The 25,490-nt window shown below is 41.9% G+C and overlaps 1 protein-coding gene across 1 annotated transcript in view; it reads left to right on the top strand.

Annotated features, from left to right (window-relative positions):
• LOC129706564 (receptor-type tyrosine-protein phosphatase R-like) overlaps positions 1–25,490 on the top strand; it is a 187,987-nt gene that overhangs the window by 87,505 nt on the left and 74,992 nt on the right. Inside the window, exons 6-7 of the mRNA XM_055650926.1 lie at positions 20,171–20,357; positions 22,912–22,996. Of these exons, the coding sequence (XP_055506901.1) occupies positions 20,171–20,357; positions 22,912–22,996 (272 nt within the window). The remainder of the gene's footprint in view (positions 1–20,170; positions 20,358–22,911; positions 22,997–25,490) is intronic.

Genomic DNA, 25,490 nt, shown 5'->3' with positions numbered 1-25,490 from the left:
GAGTGGGATGGGATAAGGAGTAGACTGGAGATGGAAGCCGCACTTTGATAAATTATATTGTGCAAAGGAACATTGTTATTGCCGTCAACGTAATTTGGTCGGGCTGGAGTAGAATCTGAGTAAATTGTTTGTTGTGGTTGCACATTTGTGGTTTTAATAAGGCACAAATGTTTGCCAAGCTCTGCACATGTTTTGTCATTAAATGGTTTATCGCACTAACTCCAAAATAGCCCGACTCCCTTACACAACCAACCATTGATACTGCTGACCCACACAATGTGCTTCCAAATTGTGTCTGATGCATTGCTCTGAGTATTTTTATCATTCCTTTTTCACTTGTGTAGATTGATGATGCACATGAACCAATCACACATAAGCCAGCATCACTAACTCCACCCCACTATAACACTTATACTAACACATGTTCCCGGCACTGTAGTTCGAGCAGCTAGGATGCACTGACAACCTGTCGTCCTCAACTCTGCTAAGTTTCAAGTGCTCATTAAAGATGTGTTTAAATCTCGCACTGTCTCTTGTTATTGGCCTGAATTATACTTGAATCAGTCCAGGCCACAACAACCTTCTCATCTCTATTTCAATAGCTGCAGCTATCTTTCATGGCACTGTGACATCACCGTTGTAACCATTCCACACACTGGCCACTGAGCCTTGGGCAATACAGCCTGAAGCCTTAGCTCCTGCACTTCACGGATAGACATAGGACAGTCAAAGACTTTGTGACTTTTCCTAAATTCATGCACTAAAAGATTTGATGAAAATATTTTAAATCAATAATAATAAAGTACTAATATAAAAAGAAATAAAGAATAATTAAAAAAATAAACATTTAAAAACTTCACTAAATTGGTTTAAGGTGAGAGGGGAGAGGTTTAAAGGAGATCTGAGGGGCAATTTTCTCACACAAAGGGTGGTGGATATATGGAATGAGCTGGCAGAGAAGATGGTAGAGAAAGATACAAATACAATGTTGAAAAGATATAGGAAAGGAATAGAGAGAGACAGGCCTAATGAAGTCAATTGAGGGCAGCATAGATAGGCATAACAGTTAGAGTGGATGAATGGGCTGAACGGCCCATGTCCATGCTGTACCAACGGTGAAAAAATATGCTTTGCTTAGAAGGCTATGGACATAATTCTGATCAATGGTCAGCGTGGAGGTGGTGGGCAGGAAGACTTGTTTTTGTACTGTACAACTGACTCTATGATGCTATACTGTGCGGATGGTCAGTGGACACTTAGTGGTGAGTCCAGGAATGGAGTGAGAAACATCTGACCATGAAAGGAGTATAATCACCAGTTCTCTTGTGAACTACAAGCCGGGGGTAAGTACCATTCAGGCCATTGTCGCTTGGGGAAGTTCAAGGAATGGATTTTCTGTGTCCCAGTCTAGTATGTTTTGCCCCTTTCTAGTGCACAACAGGAGTGAGACTGTAAAGATGAATAAGAATGGTGCTTGCTGAAATCTGCATCTGAACTCCAAATATAGACTTCTAGCAATTAAAGTTTGTTCTTGGAATGGAAAATGATATGATTGATACTTATATGTCAGCTAAGAGTTTAGATTTAATGAATCTCTCAGGATAATCCCAAAACAAAGTAAGTCAAGTCAATTAATGTCAATATGATGCACACAGAAGCAAATTTGTGTTTAGCGGGTGGCACGGTGGCGCTGCGGTATAGTTGCTGCCTAACAGCGCCAGAGACCTGGGTTCGATCCTGACTACTGGTGCTGTCAGTACAGAGTTTGTACATTCTCCCTTTGACTGCGTGGGTTTTCTCCGGGTGCTCCGGTTTCCTCCAACACTCCAAAGACGCACAAGTTTGTAGGTTAATTGGCTTCAGTAAATTTGCAAATTGTCCCTAGTGTGTAGGATAATGCTAGTATATGGGGCGGTTGCTGGTCAGCGCCGAAGGGCCTGTTTCCGCGTTGTTTGTTTAAGTCTAAATGAAATCAATAATCAGTCACTGTTTCAGTAATGTTAATTGAAGGTGACATGTAAATCCTGAAAATGGAGAGGATTTTCTGATACCTCGCGTGTACCTGAAAGATTCAAACGGGGACTTGTTTAAACATCTCGACCAGCAATTGTGCTTCTAATGTGATACTCCCTCTGTGCTGCTCCAAAATGTTGCCATTATGTTGCAGCAGTGCCCTGAAGTGAAACTCAAACCAACGGTCTGCTAGCCAGATCTATTCTGATTCTAATCCATCAGTTTCTGTTCTCTTGACTTCCAGAGTGCTCAGTTCAATGATATCTCTCCCATGAACCGCAATATGTCTGCAACTGACTTTGACGTGTCTATTTATTCTCTAATTTATTTTCATATGTCTGTAAATTTTGCAGTTGCTTCTCTATTCTCTCTCCATAAATAGGGTTGTTTCATGTGACTTAGAAGGAGACCATTTGGCTCATGGAGTCATTCCTAGTCAAAATGACATTCCATTCCTCCATTTATTTTCCTTAATCTATCCTCTCACACGCACCCATTAACTCCTCCTCTGATTCTCCTATACACGGAGCAGTTCACAATAGTCAACTAACAAGCCAACCAGTCTTTGGAATATGGGAAGAAGCTGGAGCACCAGGGAGAAACACACGTCCACAACGAGAATATACAAACCCAGGGTTTCGGAAGCCCAAGGCCACCATTACCCTATGCATTACCAATTTTAAAAACCTGGAGGCCATCGCTCATTGTTAATGCTCTGACTCACTTGTGTAGTTTAGTTTAATTTACTTTGGGGATACAGCATGGAAACAAGGCCCTTTGGCCTACCAAGCTCACATTGACCATCGATCTCCCGTTCACACTTGTTCAATGTTATCCCACTTTTGCATCCACTCCCCGCAGACTAGGGGCAATTTACAGAGTGCCAATTAACCTACAAACCACACAGAGAAGCACCCGAGGTCAGGATCGAACCTGGGACTCTGGTGTTGTGCTGCAGCAACTCTACCAGCGGCACCACTGTACCACCTCTGGAGATTTGGACATAAGGTTCAGAGATTACAATATTCTCAGGGCCATTGTTCAAATAAAACTGGGCTCTTAGTAGATCACACACATGGATATAACATCTCTATTTGAAAAACAGTAATGGGCCTGTCCCACTTAGGCGACTGCAGGAGACTATGCAGTCGCCACATGTACGCGGGTGGTTGCCGGGGAGTCGCCTTCATGGTCGTGAGGAGTTCCCGCATTCTGGGAACTAGTCGCAGCCTCATTATGGTCGCCACAAATTTTTCAACATGTTGAAAACTTAGCGGCGACTAGAATTAAGCCGCCATGGAGCATAGCGAGAATTCTCGTGCCGTAGGTGGGTCGCCAGGAGGTCGAAGCTTCTCGTAGGTTCTCATAGGTTGCAGCCGGTGCTGATCTGTGAATTTCATTGGCTCATTGGGAAATAAATACGTAAGCAGTCGTTTTCAGAACCAAGGAAAACCGACCGGTAATGTTAAATGTCCACGAGTTTCACAACTGTGAATCTCTGGCTTCTTAAAAGTTGTCTCTATCCTTTCTCCCTCCTTCTCCCTCCTTCTCCGCCCCTCTTTTAAAGGACTTACCGTACACTGTGCTTTAGCCATCTTAATTACAGCGCCTACCTTGCTGTTGATCGCGGTGTGTTCCTGTTTCACCTTGGCTTTGCCCTGTGTGAATTTCACTCAGACAGCGCTCACCCCGCTTGCCCTGTCCCCTGCCTGCATAAAGGGTTGGTGAAGGAAGCGATGTGTGCGTGTGTGTTCGACTCTGACAGTCGCCATTCCATTTGCCGGTTTCTCAGGTGAGTGCCGGCAACTTGACAGTCGCCGGCTGTCGCCTGAAAAATCACCTTAGTGGGACATAGGCACTTCTTCCTATGGTCCTGTGTAAATATTTATCCTTCAAATTTTAAAACATGTTATATGGCCATTATCACACATCAAAGCAGTGGCCAAGAAGCACACCAATACATCTACTTCCATAGGCTTAAGACGTTTGGCATGTCCTCAACAGCCCCCACCCATAGGAAACATTTTATCATGATGCATCACAGCATGGTTTGGAATCAGCTCCACCAAAGACTGCAAGAAATTGCAGAGAGTTGTGGACTCTTGTACCCAGATGATCATGCACATCAACCTCCCTACCATTGATTCCATTTACACCATGCTGCCTCCGCAAGGCCACCAGCATAATCAAGGACCAGTCTCCCCCTGGTCATTCCCTCTTCTCCCCTCTCCCTTCAAGCAAGAGGTACAGAAATGTAAAAATGCATAGTTCCAGATTCAGAGACAGTTTCTTTCCAGCTGCTATCACTCAATTGAACCATCCTTTCACCAACATGAGGGCAGTCCTGACCTCTCATCTACCTCTTTGGAGACCTTTGAACTATCTTTAATCGGACTTTACTGGACTTATCTTGCACTAAACGTTATTCCCTTTATTTCTATGTGTACACTGTGGACGGCTTGATTGTAATCATGTGTATTGACTGACTGGATAGCATGTAAAAAATAATCTTTTCACTGTACCTCAGTACACATGACAATAACAAACTAAACGTAAACATTGCTGCTATGGGATCACTGTGTCTGGACATTAATCAACATATTTCTTACATTATATGTGTGACCATATTTCAAGAATACTTTACTGGTTATGAAACTCTTTGAGATACTCTAATGCTATGAAAGGTGCCATCAGAATGCTGCTTCCATTGGCCTTCAAGATCCCCCCCCCCCCCCTTTCTTTCCACACATTCCATTTAACAACTTCAAATATTTAGTCCTTCAAATAACAATCTCTGGCATCTTCTCTCACAGATGCTTAAGTCATGAGTTAACTGCTCTGTGCCCGTCATTATTTTTCTGCTTCTCAACAGCTATTGAGTTTTCATGTTATGATGTATGTTTTCCCTTAATATGTTTGACACAGGCTTATGTTAGTTGCTAGAACAACCAAAAGCCAGGGTATGTAAGCAGGAAATTATGGTACCAATCAGACAGGTTCCCATGGAGACAGGAAGCACTGCTAGGCTGGATATTGATTTGTGTTTGTCTGTTGTGCTCTATGCATCAGTCGCTTTTCCTTTTTGGCCCAACTTAAGAAAAAGTAATCAACGCTCTGCATCTGAACTTGAAATTTATAAGCCATATAACCTGACAGCATTTTAATAGGCTCCCTAGCTCTGCCAAAAATCTCTTGCTTCTACATACATCAGGAGCAATGCTGCCTGATTGCTTCAGATGTTATCTGAATAAAACGAGAATGGTGAATTACTGGGAAAGGAAAACTACTTTGGTAGTTGATTGAATGTAGGGAGAGACTGAGGCAAGTGAGGGTGTTTTGGGATGGGTGGAGAGGCAGTGGGTAGGATATCGAGTCTGGAGATCCCTGCACCTTCCATTGGCATTTGGCCAGATTAGTTGGTTGGCGTTAGGTAATGCATGAATCATAAGGTCCCAAGTAGGGAGCCACTGGAAGTGCTCCATGACAGTCAGGTAGACCAGGGGTTGGTGATAAAGGTGGGGTATGGGTGTAGGATGTTTCAGTTGGCACTCTCAAAGAGATCAAAGACCAAGAGGGTTGTGAGGTGCAAAGCAAGAGGGATTGTTGCGCAGGGGAGAGACTGGAGATGGGTAATTGGGAAGAACTGTATGCAGTGCATCAACCTAAGGTCCATCTGAAGGAAGATCTCTTCAAGGTCACTGCGATTTCTCAGTGTCCGAGCTGGTGCATCAGTGTAGGCATTATGGTCCAATCTCTGGAGTTGAATCGCAACCTTCAGTGAAATACAACTCCATGATTTCTGAACCCGACAGAGAAGTGGCAGAAGTGAGAGCAGAAATGGGGAAGAGGGAGTGAATCAAGAGATGGTGATGGGGTTCGACTGACCACTGAGAAGGAGAGGGTTTATGGAGCAAATTCAGGCCAGCAAGAGGAGGAAGTGGGTGGATTCATGGAAGGAGGAGGGAGGTTGTAGGTGGGGAGGCGGGCTGATTTGTGTATGCTTGAGACAGAGTTTTGGGGATGTGCTGAAGGGCAGTAGCATGTAACAGCTGAAGACTGGATTTAGACTTTAGAGATACAGCACAGAAACAGGCCCTTCAGCCCACTGGGTTCACGTGGACCAGTGATCACCCTGTACACTAGCACTCTCCTGCACTCTAGACACAATTTACAATCTGCAGAAGCTAATTAACCTATAAACCTGCACGTCTTTGGAATATGGGAGGAATCCTGGAGAAAGCTCACATGAAGCACCTGGAGAATATACAAACTCCGTACAGACAGCATCCATGTGGACTGTGAATTAAACATTATCATAAGACACCTCTTGAGAGTGATATACAGGCATTGTATCGGTTTCACCACCATAAAAGTGACACTGGGCATGGGTTGGGATCAGGTTACATAAGACTTCATGGTTGAGACCCTTCTTCTGTCATCACCCACTCCTTCTCTCCAGAGAAGCTGCCTGTCCTGCTGAATTACTCCAGCATTTTATGTCAATCTTCGGTTTAAACCAGCATCTGCGGTTCCTTCCCATGCATAATTCATTACTTCTACACTGGCTCCCACATCTCCATCCTACTCGTTAAGATGGAGGCGGTGTTAAAATGCTCACAGATGTCCCATTTAGCAGTGCTCCCTGTGTCAATTCAAGTCAATTATCATGACTAAAAAGCACTGTACTATTTTTCTGTTCCATTTGGTGAATTTCTTATCTTTAAATATTGAATTATGATAAAATATAAAGGAACTGACTTGGGCAGAATGAGGTCAACTAAACAATAAAAGTCGGCATTGAGCCAAAGTTTATAACGCGATGGTTGTGCCCTTTAGATAATCGGATGTAGCAGCCATATAAACATTTATTTCAAGAAACGCACAAGGAACATAAATCAAGGTGCCGTGGGCCTAACTCAACGAAACGCCAGTGAAGGGAGGTGCACATTTGATATACTTGCATCTACAGGATTTTTTTTTTGAAAAAGCTAGTTCATATGTCAGTAGCTGTTTTTTTCATACAGAGTTATTTAATGTGAGTTGGTATATTTAGTTAGATAGTTAGATAATACTTTGGCTTTGGGCATGCTTTTCTTAGTTGAATGCTTATCCTCGTGTTATAGCACATACTTTGTGTTTTCATTGTGATTAAACTAATGATGTTCAGGCGATATACAGACCAATTTCAGGCGATAAAAGACTCAGATCTGCATGAACAGATGAAGGAGTTATACTTTATGAAGAGGCATCCTCCCCCTGCCCTCCTCTCTAGATGATGCATTCTCTCTTACAGCAACTTTGCAAGTTTGTGACCTTTGTTTATAAGGTCGAGGGAATCCACTGGGAAGCGCTAATGGTCTTTTTCACAAGGGAAAATCTGTGAGACTTTTCAACCGACCCCACGTGACCTGGGAAAAAAAAACAACCCGCTGTTAACATCAGACTGCTATCTATCGAACATTATTTGCTTCGCACACAAATACAATCACCTTGCGGCCATTTGCAGATGTAAATGAACGGCCGTTTAAAAAATTTGAATCTCCCAAAATATTTTGAATAGCAGTACATATTTTTTTCTTAAAAATGTCTTTCCTCCTGCTTGATTTCCTCCTCGACACACAATAGGGATATGGTAGCGTGATCATTATCAGGACATCCTAATAAGGAAGACGAAGGAGAAAGTGATATACAGATACTATTAGATCTCGGACAGAGTGGATTGTTTACAGATTGTGTTCTTTCCTCCCCATTCTTGTACTTTAGTTCTAAGAGACGCACAAAGGTCACTTTTCCTCCTCATTCTTTGTTCTTTAAAGTAGTTCTATAAAAGTGCACGATGGTCACTTTTAAAAGATGACTCATGACGAACTACGTGTGGTTTGACTGTTTACCAAAGGCCCAATTCAAAAGGAATTCTGCAACGTACTGTGAATTTCTCTTGAGATTGTTACCCACCCACCTTTAGAGTTGAATACAGCAGCAAAGCTGAGTTACATTAATCGTTTCACAATGTTGTCAAACTGGAGAGAAATACAAGTGAGTGTTCATTGCATTTTTATGTCAGTAAAAAGGCAATTGTCCGATCACTTCTTATCATTTTAATCAGAATAAAATCCAATGGACTGCCTTGAAGCAGTTATGATTGTTTGAAGTATATGCAGTTTTGTGATATTGGATATAGCGATCAAGAGGTACAGAAACCATTGTCTTGTACAGAATATAAAGCTAAAGCTACATATAATGTACACAGTTGTACATTATAACCAGAGTTTTAAAAAAAAATCCTAAAACTAAACAGACTTAATCCAGCTTTCATTCTAAGATGAAAGTCAATATGGCACAGCAATGTGGCTCCCACTTAGAAAGGGTCCACTGAGGATTCACCGGGACCCACTGAGAAAGGTCCCACCTCAAAACATCTCCTATCCATGTTCTCCAGAGATGCTGCTTGACCCGCTGTATTCCAGTTATACCCGAGTTATTCTAGCACTTTGTGTCCTTTTGTGTAAACCAGCATCTGCAATTACTTGTTTCCGCACTCAGCAGAAGCTTATGGTTCTCCAGCCTCACTATAACATGTAGATATTTCATAAATCATTGGCAAATGTATATTTCCATCAATCATTCATAAAATCTTCTCCAAATGTGATATGTACCGGCGTGGGACTGCAGACCCCACCCCCTCCCCCACTCCACTCCCCTCCCCCATTCAATTTCCCATGGTTTAATAAGAAGTGTACTGAAATCAACATAATGCTTTGCAATATTTTATTAATCAGAAACCTCTATAACCAGTTACATAAATACTGCAGTGACTAGTGCAGGTCAATGGTTAAGCACTTCAAGGTGGGTAACTCAATCTACTCTCCAAACCCTTGCACCACCCACAGGGTGGAGGTCAGAAGAGTCGTGGAGTAATCTGGCTTCCTTCGAAGAGTTCAGCGCCCAAAACACTCAACTAATGTAACACCATCCAGGATAGAAATCAATTTGATTGATAAACAAACTTGCTTTTTATTGCAGAATCATGGACTGAATTCTACTGGTTTTTTCCATCCAATTTTTCTATTGTTTATATTTAGTTCCCATTCACTGCATAGACTTCTGGAGCAGTCCGACCCCGCGTAATAACTCCTTGCAGTCAGGCAAGTTTACTTTAGTTTCATTTAGAGATTTACATGGAAACATGCCCTTCGGCCCACCGCGTCCACACTGACCATTCATCACCCTTTCACACGTTCTATGTTATCCCATTGACGCATCCACTCTCAACACACTAGGGGAAATTTAGAGCAGTTAATTAACCTACAAACGTGGGAGGAAACCGGAGCACCCAGAGGAAATCCACATGGTCACAGAGAGAATGTGCAAGTTCCACACAGAGAGCACCTGAGGTCAGGATCGAACCTGGGTCTCAGGCACTGTGAGACAGCAACTCTACCAGCTGCACCACTATTGTTCACTCTTGCTATGCATTCACTCAATAATTTTCCTTGCTGGCCAGACATTATTTAGGACCACATTGAACACTTTGTAACTATGTCGGTGCCCTATACGTGGCGACTCTTTGCATGCTTTGTGAACGGTATGCAAAACAAAGAATTTCACTGTGACATGTCACATGTGATAATAAAGTAACATTCAATCAATGAATCAATCTGCGGCAGACAGTAAGTGAATGGACATGAAGGAGAGAGCTACTGGATCGCAGCCCCATTGAACCACCTGTGCATCTGCCCATGACAACATTGATAGAAGTGACCACTGCACAGTACTAATGGAGACTAGGTTCAGTTCTCACACTGAGGTCACCTTTCATTGTGTTGTGTGGCACTGCACAGGATTGATTCTGAACAGATCTTTCAACTCAGAGCTGCTGCAATGCCTGAGGCAATGTGAACCTTCAGCAGCAGCAGCAGCAGCAGATGAATAAGCGTGTTCGGTATTCCGAAAAACGCAAGGAATCATGGGAATTGTCAAAGGTCATTTGTGATAAAGAAAAAGCTGGCTGTATAAAATGTGTAGAACTTGTTAACCATTCTACCAATGAATGTATCTAGAATTCTGTCAACTCAATAGCTTCCTTTCTTGTTCTGCTGTTCACACACAACTTACACAGTTCCAGTTCTAGTTCAGTTCATTAATTTGTAATTATGAGATATTCAAAAAGTCAAAGAATTTATTATTTTCATTTAATCCTTAATGTGTTTGCTACTGGAATAAGAAAATATTACTTGTGTTTGAGACATTTTCTTATCTTTATTCATAATTTATGTGTAAACATATATTTAATCTGAAGAACGGGATGTCAGGTAGCGGGATGTAACAATGAGGGAGAGAGGGCAGATGCGAGAGGGAGACAGGGGGAAAGACTGGACTGGTGGAGAGACATTCTCAGCAGCTGAGCTGCTGCGTATGTACAGACCTGCGTTTCATCCATGGTCAGGATCGAACCCGGGTATCCGGCGCTGCAAGCGCTGTTGAATTGCTACTGGACCGTCCCCGATCCCTCGCGAGTGTTCCATCCCTGTCCGGGGGCAGCCGGAGATGTCCGGGGTGACCCTGGACTGACAAGACACCGGCCTGGAGCAATAGCGGCCCCAGGCTTACAGCCAGCACAGAGAAGAAACGCTAACTCCAGCTCAACTCTGCTCCAACACCCGAGGAACCCGTTCCCCAATGTGCCAGGGACCGTCAGCTGCACCTCTCGCCTTATCCAGTGGCTGTCAGTTAACCCCCTCGGTGCCGGCGAAAGCTGAGCACCAGTCATCAGCGGGGATACACACAAAATGCTGGAGTAACTCAGAGGGACAGGCATCATCTTTGGAGAAAAAGAATGCGTGACGTTTCTGGTCGAGACCCTTCTCCAGAGATGTTGCCTCACAAAGGTACATAATAAAAAATTACACAGGTTAGTAATTTTAGTTGGGTCTGTTCCCCCAACGCACCCATCCCCTACCCATAGCCCCCACGAGAGGCGTGGTCCTCCAGTTCAACCCATTGCCGAAGGTAAGATTCGAGCATTCCTCAGCAAAGATCGTAACTCGTGAGCCTCCCTCAGCACTGGAGTTGAAATGTAAAATCCCAATCCCCAATTGCAATACCAATTGACCCTCCCCCTCCTGTCCTGCCAGGAGCTATAATGGCAACATTGTTGCAAATGTCAGGTGCACTTGCTGTGAGATGCCATTGAGGTGAAAGGTTCGGAGTGTTGCTGCCAGTGTTCCTGTCTTGCAACTTTGTATCAAAGGAAAAATCTCTACCGGAATATGTAAAAATGTTACCGTTACTGCATCGTTTTTTCGCGAAGATGTGATTACACATGAACAAACATACACACACACGAACAAACACACACACACACATCCAAGATAAAACTTTTAATAGGTATATGATACTTTTAAAATTAAGTTGAAACTGCAATAAATTGCAACTGTTGCAATAAACTGTATGCACAACTGAAGATTTTACAATCTTATTATTGGATGTATGTTGTCCATTCAAACTGCAGCATAGATTTTCAATTAACAAGAGAAAGATCTTGGAGTTTTTAATTTCAAATGGAAAAGGGCAGATTAAATGTTGAATTTTAGATGATGCTGGAGTTAATCGATTTACTTGTTTTGAATAATTGGATGGAAAGTGTCAAATGTATTTTCTCCACATAGTGTAAATCAATCCGAACAGCTTTATATAATCTCTAAGAAAGTTCAAGTCTGTGATTTTTTTTTTTGTTGCATTATCAATGCCGAGAATAGCTGTGGGCTTCAACTAATCATTGCTTTGCGTGCTAAGCAGTAATTTTGCAGTCAAATTAATTACAGGAACACAAGGAAGACTGTGTAACTAGAATGAGAGCAGTCGGTTCCCTTAGATTTGGTTTACTAATCTTATCACGGGCAGGACAGAGGTGCGTTGGCAGTACATTAGTAAGCGTGATTAAAAGGGGAAAGCTGAAATTGTTCTAGTGTCAGCTGTTTTCCTTCACAGGATACTGAGTGGTTCCTGTCAGTACTAGATACCGATTGCATAAAATCTCAGCCCAGAAGTGCTTGTCAAAAATCATTTCCTCAACCAATTTGGACCTGCAGAAGTTGGAATGGCTTTGTCACATCAAGGTGGCCTTCATTGTTCAGAGAGCAGAGGTTCAGTCGCTCTGATTATAGCAGATATCCGCACTGAAGGCTTGTACGGTTGCTGTGCCCAGTCATTAAAAGGACAGCATCCTGAACAAACTAAATTGGCATATATAAAACATTCCTATGGTTAAATTTACTGGTTTGTTGTAATGTGTAGATAATGCATGCAATAAATAGTTTCAGGAGAAAGGTTTCGACCCAAAACACCACCCATTCCTTCTCTGATATGCTGCCTGTCCCGCTGAGTTACTCCAGCTTTTTGTGTCCATCTTCAGGAGATTTAGTTTAGTTGAGTTTGGTTTAGAGATACAGCGCAGAAACAGGCTCTTCAGCCCACCGAGTCCGTACCGGCCAGCGATCCCCGCACTCTAACTATCCTACACACACTAGGGATAATTTACAATTACACCAAACCAATTAACCTAAAAACCTGTACGTCTTTGGAGTGTGGGAGGAAACCGGAGCACCTGGAGAAAACCCATGCGGTCACAGGAAGAACGTGCAGACTCCATACAAACAACACCCTTAGTCGGGATCGAACCTGCATCTCTGGCGCTGAAAGCGCTGTAAGGCAGTAAATCTACCAAAATTATTCATCCCTTGTTCTTTCATTCTTATTGTGCCGATCTTTTCGCAAGGAATGAACTTCACTTTTTGATTGCAATAAACCCTACTCAGTTTCAAAACAATGCAGGTTTCTTGAAAATAGAATTGGGTTCTAATTTTAAAACAATACGGTTAACTTTACTATGAGATATGCAAATCAGTCCTCCAAAAATCAAATGTTCTATTTGCAGAAAGGAGAACAATAGTGTTTCCTTTATGGCCCTGCAGTATTGAAATAAATGTTACAAATCACTTTGCCCCTTTTAAAAATAAATAATCTGGAAAAATGCCAGTTTGCATTTCAATTAACACTGTCCATTGGCACGAGTTATCAATTCTAAACCGATTGTACTGATTATAAGCATTCGTCGTGAAATGCAACTTTCAGGTACTTGATGTGTAAGAAGGAATTGCAAATGCTGGTTTAAACCGAAGATAGACACAAAAAAATTGGAGTGACTCAGCGGGACAGGCAGCATCTCTAGAGAGAAGGAATGGGTGTTCCGAAACATCACCTATTCCTTCTCTCCAGAGATGCTGCCTGTCCTGCTGAGTTACTTCACCTTTTTGTGCCTATCTTTTCAGGTACTTGATGTCACTTGGTAAGTTTTAAATCAACAGTATTGATTCCCCTACATAAAAAAAGCACTATTAAACCAGTGAAAATTTGCATTTTATTCTCTCTCATACTCATCTCCATGCATCTCCCCACCACACAAACTCCACCTTACGCACTCATTTCCATTTGTTTTCACTCTCCCCCATCATAATTGAATCACTAATTTTAGAGTGTGTTGTTCAGGCTACCAATCTCAGTTTAGTTTAGTTTATGATTGTCACGTGCACCGAGGTACAGTGAAAAGCTTTTTTTGTTATGTACTAGACAGTCAGCGAAAAACTATATATGATTACAATCAAGCTGTCCACAGTTTACAGATACGGGATAAAGGGAATAACATTTGGTGCAAGATAAAGTTTAATTAAAGATATTTCAAAGGTCTCCAATGAGTGAGATGGGAGGTCAGGGCCTCAGCTCTCTAGTTGGTGAGAGGATGATTCAGTTGCCTGATAATAGCTGTGAAGAAACTGTCCCTACATGTTCACTGTTTTCTAAACAATCTTCTCATGAGATCTAGGTCAGAACGGCATTTAATGTCCAATCCTATCGTCCTGGAGAAGGTGGCAATGATCCACTGTCTGGAATCAGTGAAGTCCATATGATAACGAGACTCTCATAATGCTGTGGAAATTCCACCATTTTGTTCGCAACCAGTAGGGGTCATGTTTCTTCTCTGGGCTTGCCTAGTCTTGTTTTAATCTGTGGCAGATGTCATTTTGGTTGCTCCCTGAAAAGCTGCTTTTGCAGACTTGTGTACTCTGCAATTTGTACGAAAATAAATAAGCGTCCCAAGGGATGAAGCCTCCACATTTTTTTGGAATGGTGAGATATGGCACACTGATGATGAAAAAAATTGTTCCTAAAGTCAGGTAGGACTGAAGAGGAACTCATTTTCAAAAAGAAAAAAATAAGGGGAGAATAGGAAAATTTAACAATTCTCCACTTTAAAATGATAAAGGAAAGTGGCAACAAAACTCACAGTAAATGCCACCAAAGCTGAATATATGCAGGTCTCTCTGATTAGTGTGATTGGAGCACGTACATCTAGTTTATTGAGAAACTAGTGATAAAATATTTAATAAACCCAATAGATTTGTTGAAGAAACACTGTCAACCTAAAAGAGCAGCACAGTGATGTAGCAGCAGAGCTTCTGCCTTACAGCGTCAAAGACACGGGGTTGATCCTAACTAAGGGTGCTGTCTATACGGAGTTTGTACGTTCTCCCTGTGATCGCCCGGGTTTCTCGGGATGCTCTGGTTTCTTCCCACAGTCCAAAGAAGTACAGGTTTGTAGGTTAATTAGAATCACAGGCGGCAGCGCAGTGGCACAACTGGTAGAGCTGTCGCCTGGCAGCACCAGAGACCCGGGTTCGATCCTGACCTCGGGTGCTGTCTGCATGGAGTTTGCACCTTCTCCCTGTGACTGCGTGGGTTTCCTCGGGTGCTCCAGTTTCCTCCCACATCCGAAATACATGCAGGTTTGTCGGTTAAATGGCCATTGTATATCGCCCATCATGTGTAGGGAGTGGATGATAAAGTAGAATAACACTGAACTATTTTAAACAGGTAATTGATAGTCTGCGTGGACTCAATGGGCTGAAGGGCCTGTTTCCGAGCCTCATCTTTCAATCGGTTATAAGGTGTTGCATGGAATTGGAAGCGTGAGATGCAACTGAATTGAAATTGCTGCCAGATGTGACAGAAGATTTGAGAATAAAGTTCCACGCCATCCAACTTCTCAGCATACTCTAGCTTAATTGATATTCCACAAATTTCTGGATATTTAATTGCAGGAAAGAAACAAATTTCCCATAGTTTAGAAAACAGCCCTGTGCTCTTAATGATTGGAAGACATTCCTTTGCCAGTGATCTACTGGGAATGGTATGTTTGTTTATACAGCAGCATGAATTTACTCTTTGAGGTGAAACCAAATCCCTCCATGGCTCACCGGCCAAAATGATCCTCCACCTAATTAATGGCTTCCTTCCATCTGCACACTTGTCACTTCATGTAACTCAGCAGGTCAAGCTGGAGTAGCAGAGCAAAGGCGCTTGGAGAATAGGGATTTGTTGCGGAGAGAGGAAGCAACTCCCTAATCTGAGGTGGAAGGTTAAAGTGCACTGCCTCTCCGTGGGCAGAAGGCCAGTTCTATCAAATCCCAACCCAGTAACTGAAACCAAGGCTGGGGAACAGAGCTGTGGGCGTTGTACATTTGGTGAGCTCTGAACAAACACTGCAAAAGGTATTTAAAGAAATGACTGCACTTCAATAAACAATTGGAGTCCATTATCTGATAAGATTCTTTGACTTTGCGATGATCAGCGGCATAATTTTAGCAAAATCCGAAAATGAGGATGCAACATACTCCAGGATTTACGGCTTTGAGCAGTGAGCTGGTCTGAGTGCCGTGAACCATTTAGGCTTCCTTTTATGGCCTTTTGATGCAAATATTCCAGTCATCAATTTTAGTCAGGACCCCTCCTACATACAAATATATTGGTCTCAGTATCATGAATCTATTGCCATATCTAGTTTTGAACACCCACCCACTTCAAGCGTTGAAAATAACAGGTTCTATTCAAGTTATAGAGTCAGACAGTAGAGATAAACTGTACAAGCAGATGAAACTCTCTTGTCCATGGATTTACCCAAGATATCAACATGCGGACATGATGAGTAGGAAATAAAACTGTTTGGCTTGAAATTGCTTGTAATTAGGTGATGGTTGAGGTGCTGGTAAAGAGTGAGTGTATCAATGATCTTGTTTATCTATGTGATGTTCTTTCACTTTGGAGTTAAACGGCATGAGGCAGGGCTCCAAGAACACGATCTTTAATAAATTAAGAGAAAACAATAGTATGTTAGCACGTACAGTGAGGGAGAAGATGACCAGTAAAGTATGACGGGCTGGAGCAGAATATGTAAATCATTTTATTCAGCACAAAGCATATCCAGGGGTACTAAATCATTAAAAAATTGTAGCTTAGCAGGATTTAGTTGAATGCGCATATTGTAGCATTTGTAATAAGATAGATGTTGACAGTGGAGATAGGAATGTATGAGTAAGATCTGCAGGGTAACCAGGAATGGGTGTTCATTAGTTCAGGTTCAGCATGGACATTGTGGGTCAAAGGGCCTATTTCTGTTCTATGTTCTAAACTCCATCGCCCTTGCAATCAAGGAAATGCCTTGCCTTCTTAACTGCTTGTTGGAACTGTCTCCTAACGTTTTGTAATTCAAGCACTAGAACACTTATATCCTTTATTGCAAGAGGGTTCGGTTTAGAATAGAGAACAGGCATAGGCCCTTCGACCCAAAATGTCTGTGGCTGTGCTGAACATGGAGTCCATATCCTTCCATTTCCTGGATGTTCATGAGCTCATCTAAAAGCCTCTTAAGCGCCCTGATTGGATCTGCTTCCACCACCAACCCTGGCAGAGCACTCCACGTACCCACCAATTTCTGTAACTTACCCCACACATCTCCTTTAAATTATCCCCCCCTGACCTTAAATCAATGCCCTTTAGACTTTGACATTTCCATCCAAGGAAAAATGTTCTGACTGTTTACTCAATCTATGTCTCTCATAATTTTATACATTTCTATCAGGTTTCCCCAATAGCCTCCGACGCGGCAGGGAAAGTAACCCAAGTTTGTGCAACCCCTCTTTATAGTGGTCCCCTCTTAACCAGGCAGCATTCTGGTAAACCTCTTCGACATCCTCTCCAAAGCCTCCACATTGTTCCCGCAATAGGATGACCCTACTCCAAACGCAGCTGAACAGAGTGTAATAACACTGCAACGTGACTTCCTGACTCTTCTACTCATGCCTTGACCGATGAAGGCAAGCATAGCATATGCCTCCTTTACCACTCTATTTACTTGTACTAGCAATGTTACAAAATTTTCAGATTTTAAAAGAAGTCTGCAATTTATCCCATCAGCTAAAGCATAAAAATAAGTTTAATTTGACACCTAATTCACTTCAGTATTAAAAAGGTTATGGCCATTTTCATACTCTGAAATTAGCATCTTGTTCCCTATTGCTTTTCCATTGACTTAACTCAAAAGCTGTGATCGAGGACAGTCAAAAGCCCATAGGTTTCTTAAAAATTAAGAGAACTGAATGAAATTTTCAGTTATTATAGATTGAAGCATTCTGAAACAAATATGAAACAATCTTACTTGGATGACCTGAAATTAAAGCATATAATTAGTTAGTTATTAATTGTAGCTAATTACAAAATTCAATTACTAGATCTAAACATCTATCCATTTCTTAAGAAACGTTTAACATTTTTAAATAGCCTAAGTATCCAAATAACGTTCACACAAGAATTCACAATATAACATGATTTTTAAATCTCATTGTCATGCATTTATAGGCCAAAAGGAAGGAATTTAATGTTTAATTCACGTAAATTAATGGGCATTTTAATCATCTTGCGAGTGGGCTTTTGTGGAACGCGATTGATTGGAACGTTGCGGCTGTAGTGAATTTGAACCCCATATCAGCAGGAAAAACACTGCCGGTTCGTATAGGGGCTAAAATCACATTTTCACGAACGAAATTTGGATTAAAGTCACCCTAAGAAGCAAGTTTATATGTAAAATAAATGGCTTACCTTATGTTTTGTCCCCTACGTGAGATCCGTCTTGTTGTCGGCGTTGATGGCATTAGAAGTAGCTTTTTATATATTTTACTCCAGGGATAAATTGTCCCGTGATTCTTTTTTAAAAACTTTGAGAACAGAAGTCGGAATGATTTTTCTGCAGCAGCTGAACAGCCTGAGAAAGTTAGACTCCGACAGGCAGGAGAAAACGGCATTTTAATCCCGCCCCCCCCCCTACCCCCCAAAGGCGCCCAGCCAGTGGCAGAACTGTAGCGCTGCTGAAGGTAGGTATTGTAACATCGCTACTTGTATAGCCACTTTCTGGGAACTGTGGACCTGGACCCCAAGATCCCTCTGTAGATCACTGCTGATAAGGATCTTGTCATTAACAGTCCACATTATTCTTACTATCAACCCTCCCCAAAATTACACCTTTGCTCGGATTAAACCATATCTGCCATTTCTCCACCCATACCAAGAACTGGTCTATGTCATTCTATATCCTTTGACAGCCTTCTTCACTGAATGGGGTTGTAGGTTTCTCTTGGTGCTAGAGTTGGATTGAAACAGAATTAGAGAAATTCAAATATAGAGTCGTAGAACAGATTGCCCTGAATATGAGAGATGTTAACGTTTAAAGTCATTAGGGATTTCAAAAAAATGGGAGATTAACCGAATAATCTACCAATGTAGATGTTTAAAACTGCAAATGTATTTCTTATGGGAAGTGAGCAGATGTCTCATAGTGGTTAGAGTGGTTAAAGACAGTGACATCATCTGGTTCTCAAGGCCATTAGAGTACGTCTAGAAATGCTGGTCATGCCAGAGACATCTTCATCCCAAAACTGGATTTAATGTAAAGCATCTGAGTAAAATATTCAACATGTAATAGAAACACAGTTCATCTTGGGCATTGTAAAATAGTAACACTGTTCAATACAAGAGCCACCTTATTATGAATGGAGAGACCTCGAGGCACACCATGTACCTCCAGTCTATTAGCTCCATGGTGTCTTATTTATGAGGTGTGCTGGAATAAGTATCAACAATAACAGTTCAAATGTAGTCAAAGCAGTTTGGAAAGCCCAAGTCAAAGGCTAGACGTTTCATCCTCATCTAAATTCAACTGCATTTTCTATTTTTATTTTGGTTTTGCAGCATCTGCAGAATTTTGGCTCCACTTCAATCTTTACATATTGTTTCAATAAAGTAATGAAACCAAACAGCTAAGAAGCTTTACTTTGAAATGCATCCTCAAATGTGTCTATTGCTGCTGTAATGAATGCAATTTAAAATTGCACTCTAATATTTTTTGTGGGAGATTTATAAAAGATTTTAGAAAGTAGAAACATATGTTGGAATTCTGAAATATTTGTTTGAGGGAACGGTGACCCATGTATATATTATTAGCAACATAATAACGGTTAAGGAACATTTGTAGTTGAAGATATTTTTCACTCAAACTGCACTTCAAGATTTATTGAAATGCAATAGTCGCTGGCAAATATCATGCATTATTTCAGACTATAATTCCTGAAGAAAACATTGAAAAAGGTTGCAAAACCAGCTCTCCATGTGGAGGAGAAGGGTATCACTGATTTGTGAGTTTGACCACGCATGCTCATATTCCAGACATTGCTGCCAGGTCAACCCTCCTCCAAAACAATTAGGACAGACAGTTTCAATGCTATTTTATTCTGCATTTTTCTTTGTCTTTGACTTTCTATTTGACTTTTCAAGCCAATGAGAATAAATACCTCAATGTTACGGGGTGGGTAACGGTTCAACACAATAAGGAACGGCATTTGATAAAGATCAGAACACTTTTTCCAGAGTTAAAATGTCAAGGCCTAGAGGGTGCAGCTTTAAGGGCAGAGGGGCAAAGTATAAAGGAGATACTGTATGCGGGTCAAGCTTTTAACACAGAGGGTGGACGGTGCCTGGAACGTGCTGTCAGTTGCGGTGGTGGAGGCAGATACGCTGGTGACATTTAGGAGGCTTTTGGATATGCAGTGAATGGAGGGATGTGGACCACGTGCAGGCAAGGGAGATTAGTTTTAGCTGGCATTATGTTCTGAACATACATTGTGGGCCAAAGTGCTTGATCCTGTATTGTACTGTACTGTGTTCTATGTACTGTAATAAATATTTTCAATTACTTTTTTTTTTCAATTAACAGGCGAGGCTCAAACGTATCACTTACGTTGGATATGAGTACCTTGGGAAACGTTGAAACATGCAGTATTGCACCCACACCCCGTGAGAAAATATTCCTGGAGTATCTACAAACTGCCAGCCATGTGTTAACTAGAATGCAACTGAAAGAAATAGTTGCAAGTGCCCACTCCTTTCAAGCTGAATTCATGGTATGATTCTTTGTGCACTGAGTTATAGCTTTGTACAACAGTTTGTGCAAAGCATTTGTAATAGGTATAAAAGTATTGCATACATTTCACAGAAAGTTCATGTTCTTAAGTTCTAGGAGAAGAATTCGGCCATTCGGCCAATCAAGTCAATTCCGCCATTCAGTCATACCTTTCTCTCACACCCCATTCTCCTGCCTTCTCCCCAGAACCCCTGACACCCGTACTAAACAAGAAATGATCAAACTCTGCCTTAAAATTACCCTTTGACGGCCTCCACAGCCTTCTGTAGCAACGAATTCCACAGATTAACCACCCACTGAAAGAAATTCCTGCTTTCTAAATGTACGTCCTTTTATTCTGGTCCTAGACTCTCCCACTAGTGGAAACATCCTCTCTGCATCCACTATATCCAGTCCCTTCACTATTCGGTAAGTTTCAATGAGGCTCCCTCACATCCTTCTAAACTCCAGCGAGTACCAGCCCAGTGCCGTCAAACGTTCATCAATGACAAGAAACTATTTTAATTGAAGATACATTTTGGAATGATCAACCAATGGATTCCATTTTTGTAAATATCATTTTTTTTCTGAGAGGTGATTAAATAACTTATGGGGTTTTTTTAAAAAGAATTCCTTGTATTTAATCCCCATTGTGTCTAAATCATATATTAAATAGCAATATGTCCAAAGATGGAATGGAATGTGGATATATCACACAAAACCCAGGTCTCACTTGTCTCACTTGTTCATGAATATTAATCTGTATTTTGACAGTTTTGTACCTGATCTTCATGCATAGTTGTCAACTTACTCCAATTATAGATCAAACAAATTAATGAAATGTTTAGCAAGATTCCATGCTAAACATGTTATTATGCATAAAATGTGACAGGAAGTCTGATACTACTTAATATTTTATGCAATGCACATATTACAGAATCCTTGATTGCCTATATTTCTGTCATGATTTGCATAAATTCAATCAAATGCCTTACTGTGAGGGAGGGGAAAGCTGCTTTATTGGTTGAGTATTATTAATCCTATATTTAATGCCATGTTGCTACTAATGACATAAACTGCATGTTTTTGAAATCACAAGCAATGTCTCTCACTCCCCATCCCCCCCCCCCCCCCCCACTCGTAACAAGACAGAGTCCCCTTTGTCCTCACCTTCCACCGTACCAGCCAATCCATACTCCACCACTGGCCACATCTTCCCATCTCCTCCCCTTTCGGCTTTCCGCAGAGACCGCTCCCTCCGTAACTCCTTGGTCAATTCGGCCCTTCCCATGCAAACCATCCCCTCCCCTGGTTCTTTCCCTTGTAACCGCAGGAAATGCTACACTTGTCGCTTTACCTCCCCCCCTCGACCCCATCCAACGACCCAAGCAGTCTTTCCAGGTGAGGCAGAGGTTCACCTGCACCTCCTCCAACCTCACCTATTGCATCCGCTGTTCTGCTGTTCTAGCTGTCAACTGCTCTACATTGGTGAGACCAAGCGCAGGCTTGGCGATCGCTTCACCCAACACCTCCGCTGAGTTCGCATTAACCAACCTGATCTCCCTGTGGCTCAGCACTTCAACTCCCCCTCCCATTCCGAATCCGACCTTTTTGTCCTGGGCCTCCTCCATGGCCAGAGTGAGTCCCACCACAAATTGGAGGAGCAGCACCTCATATTTCTCTTGGGTAGTTTACACCCCAGCTATATGAACATTGACTTCTCCAATTTCAGCTGGTCCTTGCTTTCTCCCTCCTTCCCCTCCGCTCCCCAGCTCTCCCACAGCCTACTGTCTCCGCCATCCTTTCTTCTTCCTGCCCCCCACCCCCACATCAGTCTGAAGAAGGTTCTCGACCTGAAACGTCGCCAATTCCTTCACTCCATAGATGCTGTCAAACCCGCTGAGTTTCTGTAGCATTTTTGTCTACCCTCTCTCACTAAGTTAATACTCAAACCAATGTTTATAAGTTCCACGGAAGGAACTAACTGCAGAGTATCAGATTGTTTTGTGGAATGCAAGAGAGAAGAACACTTGGAACATGGATTCAGGATTTCACTGGAGAGGACAGATGAGTTCAATATTATGGGGTGGCACAATGGTGCAGTGGTTGAGTTGCTGCCTTAGAGCACCAGAGACCTGGGTTAGACCCTGACTATGGGTGCTGTCTGTATGGAGTTTGCACATTCTCCCTGTGCCTGCGTGGGTTTTTTCCCGGGTGCTCCGGTTTCCTCCCACACTCCAAAGACATATGTGTTTGGAGGCTAAACTTTGGTAAAAGATTGCAAATGGTCCCTAGTGCATAGGATAGTGCTAGTGTATGGGGATTGCCTGTCACCACGGACTTGATGGGCCGAAGGGCTTCTTTGCACGCTGTATCTCTAAACTAAACTAAACAAAAAATATTGTGTGCGTTATGTACATTAATTCTGTACAAATAATACAGAATTCTTTAACTGACATTAACTATGTCTTTTTTGCAGTGTGACTTGTACTGTGCTAAGCAAGTTTGAATTTCTGATGCTTCTATCTTTTTGTTTAATTTCCTTCAAATAACAGGAAATTCCCATGAATTTTGTGAATCCCAAGGAGCTGAGTATCCCATGTCATGGAACTAAGAATAGATATAAAACTATTTTGCCAAGTAAGTTCACCTGTTTTGCAATTATTTTGCTGTTCAAATGCTCATGTGTCTATTTTACTCATTATCAAGCCACTTTAATCAGGCCTGTATTGATTAGTGCAATGCACAAAACAGATGGCTGCATGCTAAATGAACTCGCAGGGGAAAGTTTCAAGGAAAAGTGATAAGGACGAATATTGATTACTGCCTACTGCACCGATGACTAACTTCAGTGTTCATTCAGTGAGAGAAGCAAAATGCTGTGATTTGGGGGAACAATAAAATGTCTAATAATTTAAACAATCAGGTGAAGATAAATTATTTGCGCAAATAGACATGCACAATTTCCATTTGGCATTTTACCTGGAGCTGTCAGGACCGAGTGTACAAGTTTAAAATGTATTCAATTCAAAATATGTCTGTTAAATGTGACTTCAGTCCATAATGTTGTACAGAGATCAAGAAATCAGATGCATTATGTTGCAATAATTAAACTACCATAATTTGTATAGAAATGTTTAATCATGATACTGCATTTTGCATCTAAGATATATATTGCACAGTTCAGGCTGTCTGCAGTCCTTCTGCCATGAACGTACAGTATCTATGACAGCAAACCCTCGTTATAATGGCGAGTATGGGAGGCGGGGGAATGATGTCTGTTATTGCCGATTGTCCGCTATAATCGAGTAAGGGATCACCGAGTAATAGAGTATCATTGTATAAATTGTAGAAACAATGGACTGCTGATGCTGGTTAATACACAAAAGGACACACAGAGTTAAAGTAACTCAGCAGGTCAGGCAGCATCTTTGGAGAACATGGATAGGTGACATTTTGGGTCGAGATCCTACTTCAGACTCTCAGTCTGGAACAGGGCCTGGAATCCAGGTGAGTTGACTGCTGGTGGCAGGTGCGAGGATCGGCAGCGGAATCATTGGTCGCGGGTGCGGTCTGGAAGTAGCCAGGGAAGACGTGTGGGCTGGCGGTGGCAGCGGTAGGCCCGGCCTAGAAGTGGTATGGGAGGTGGTGCCGGCCAGGAATGGCGTCGGCAGCCCAGCCTGGTCCTGAAGCTCAGTAGGTTAGTAACCAAAATCCATTATAAAGAGGTCCGTAATAATGAGGGTTTACTCTGCAACGTTCCGGTTTTTGCAATTGATACAGATATTCATTGGGTAAACCAATTAGCATTTGGTCTACAGCAGCATTATTGCCTCGCTAAAGTTTGAATTTTTTTTTTCAAACCAGAGTATTTAATGGAACAAATATGGGCACTGTGAACCGTGAGCAGAACTGCAGGGTCGCAAACTAATGTATTTGTAAATTAACGGAGTTAATTTTGACTCTGATGCAAATGTAAGACGTCAGTTCACTATATGCACTGTTGAACATCATGAAATATAGTTACATGGATAGGACTGGTTTGGAGGGATATGGGCCAAATGCAGGCCAGTGGGATGTGTAGATGGGGCATCTTGGTTAGCATGGGCAAGTTGGGCCAAAGGGCCTGTTACCATGCTGTATGGCACTATAAGCCTTCACTACATGTACTTTAATAGGATGGACAAATTCTTGAAATAAGATGGAAGGAGTTTGCATGTAATTCTATGCATTGGACAGAACTTTATTGTGGAAAATAGTATATAAAACTAAAGCATTTACAAAGTGTCTGGAATTACAGGCTAAATTGCACAGATTGGAAGGCAATGTTTCTGTAGAGCAACCTCAGCTTGTATGTGTGGTGTGTGAGACTGTGTGCGGGTGCGTGTGAGTGTGCGTGCGAGTTTGAGTGTGAGAGCAAGTGTGTGGTCTGTGTGTGGTCTGTGTGTGTGTGTGTGTATGTAGATGTACATGTGCCGAATTTCTGCACCTTTACTCACCAGAACAGGACATGCAGGAGATTTAGTGGCACGCTCTTCTCACCTTCAGCTTCACCCTGGATTTGCCACTGATGTCAGTGTTCCTGAGGGTACTGAGCTAAGGGGCCAAATATACGTTGTATTCAACTCCTCAGCTTAATGCCAGTGATAGTTGGTGCATCAAGTGCAGTCTTTGATAATTGTCTGATACAAACAAGGCAAATGAGGATAAGTTTTAAAAAACTAATTTACATAAAGTATTTTATGTTCATTTATTTTCAAATATTTTACTTCTTTATTTTGTATAATTATGAATATGTTTATCACCTTTTTGTGCATCCTGAGGTGTAATCTGGAAAGTCATTGGGGTGGTCTTTGGGAAACCCCTCAGTTTTCATTGCTTGTGGCCTAGTCATCACACATAAACTGCGCTCTCTCTCTCTGCTGGAAGAGAGGCTTGCAGAATAATGGGACTATCCAGCCACAAAGGATAGGTGGAAGTGTGGATATCCCATGGGACCCCAGTGCCATGTTTTCAAGGTGCTTCACAGGAATTTAATATAGACGAAGATGATCAAAAACAAAGTTATATGTAGCGTCTTTAAAGTGGATAGAGATTTGGAAAGACAAATAACTAGAAATTCATCTCTGGATAG

This window comes from Leucoraja erinacea, chromosome 19 (assembly GCF_028641065.1).
Source record: "Leucoraja erinacea ecotype New England chromosome 19, Leri_hhj_1, whole genome shotgun sequence".
Lineage (NCBI taxonomy): Eukaryota > Metazoa > Chordata > Chondrichthyes > Rajiformes > Rajidae > Leucoraja > Leucoraja erinaceus.
The sequence above is the reverse complement of the archived record's forward strand: the minus strand, read 5'-3'. Positions and strand labels throughout refer to the sequence as shown.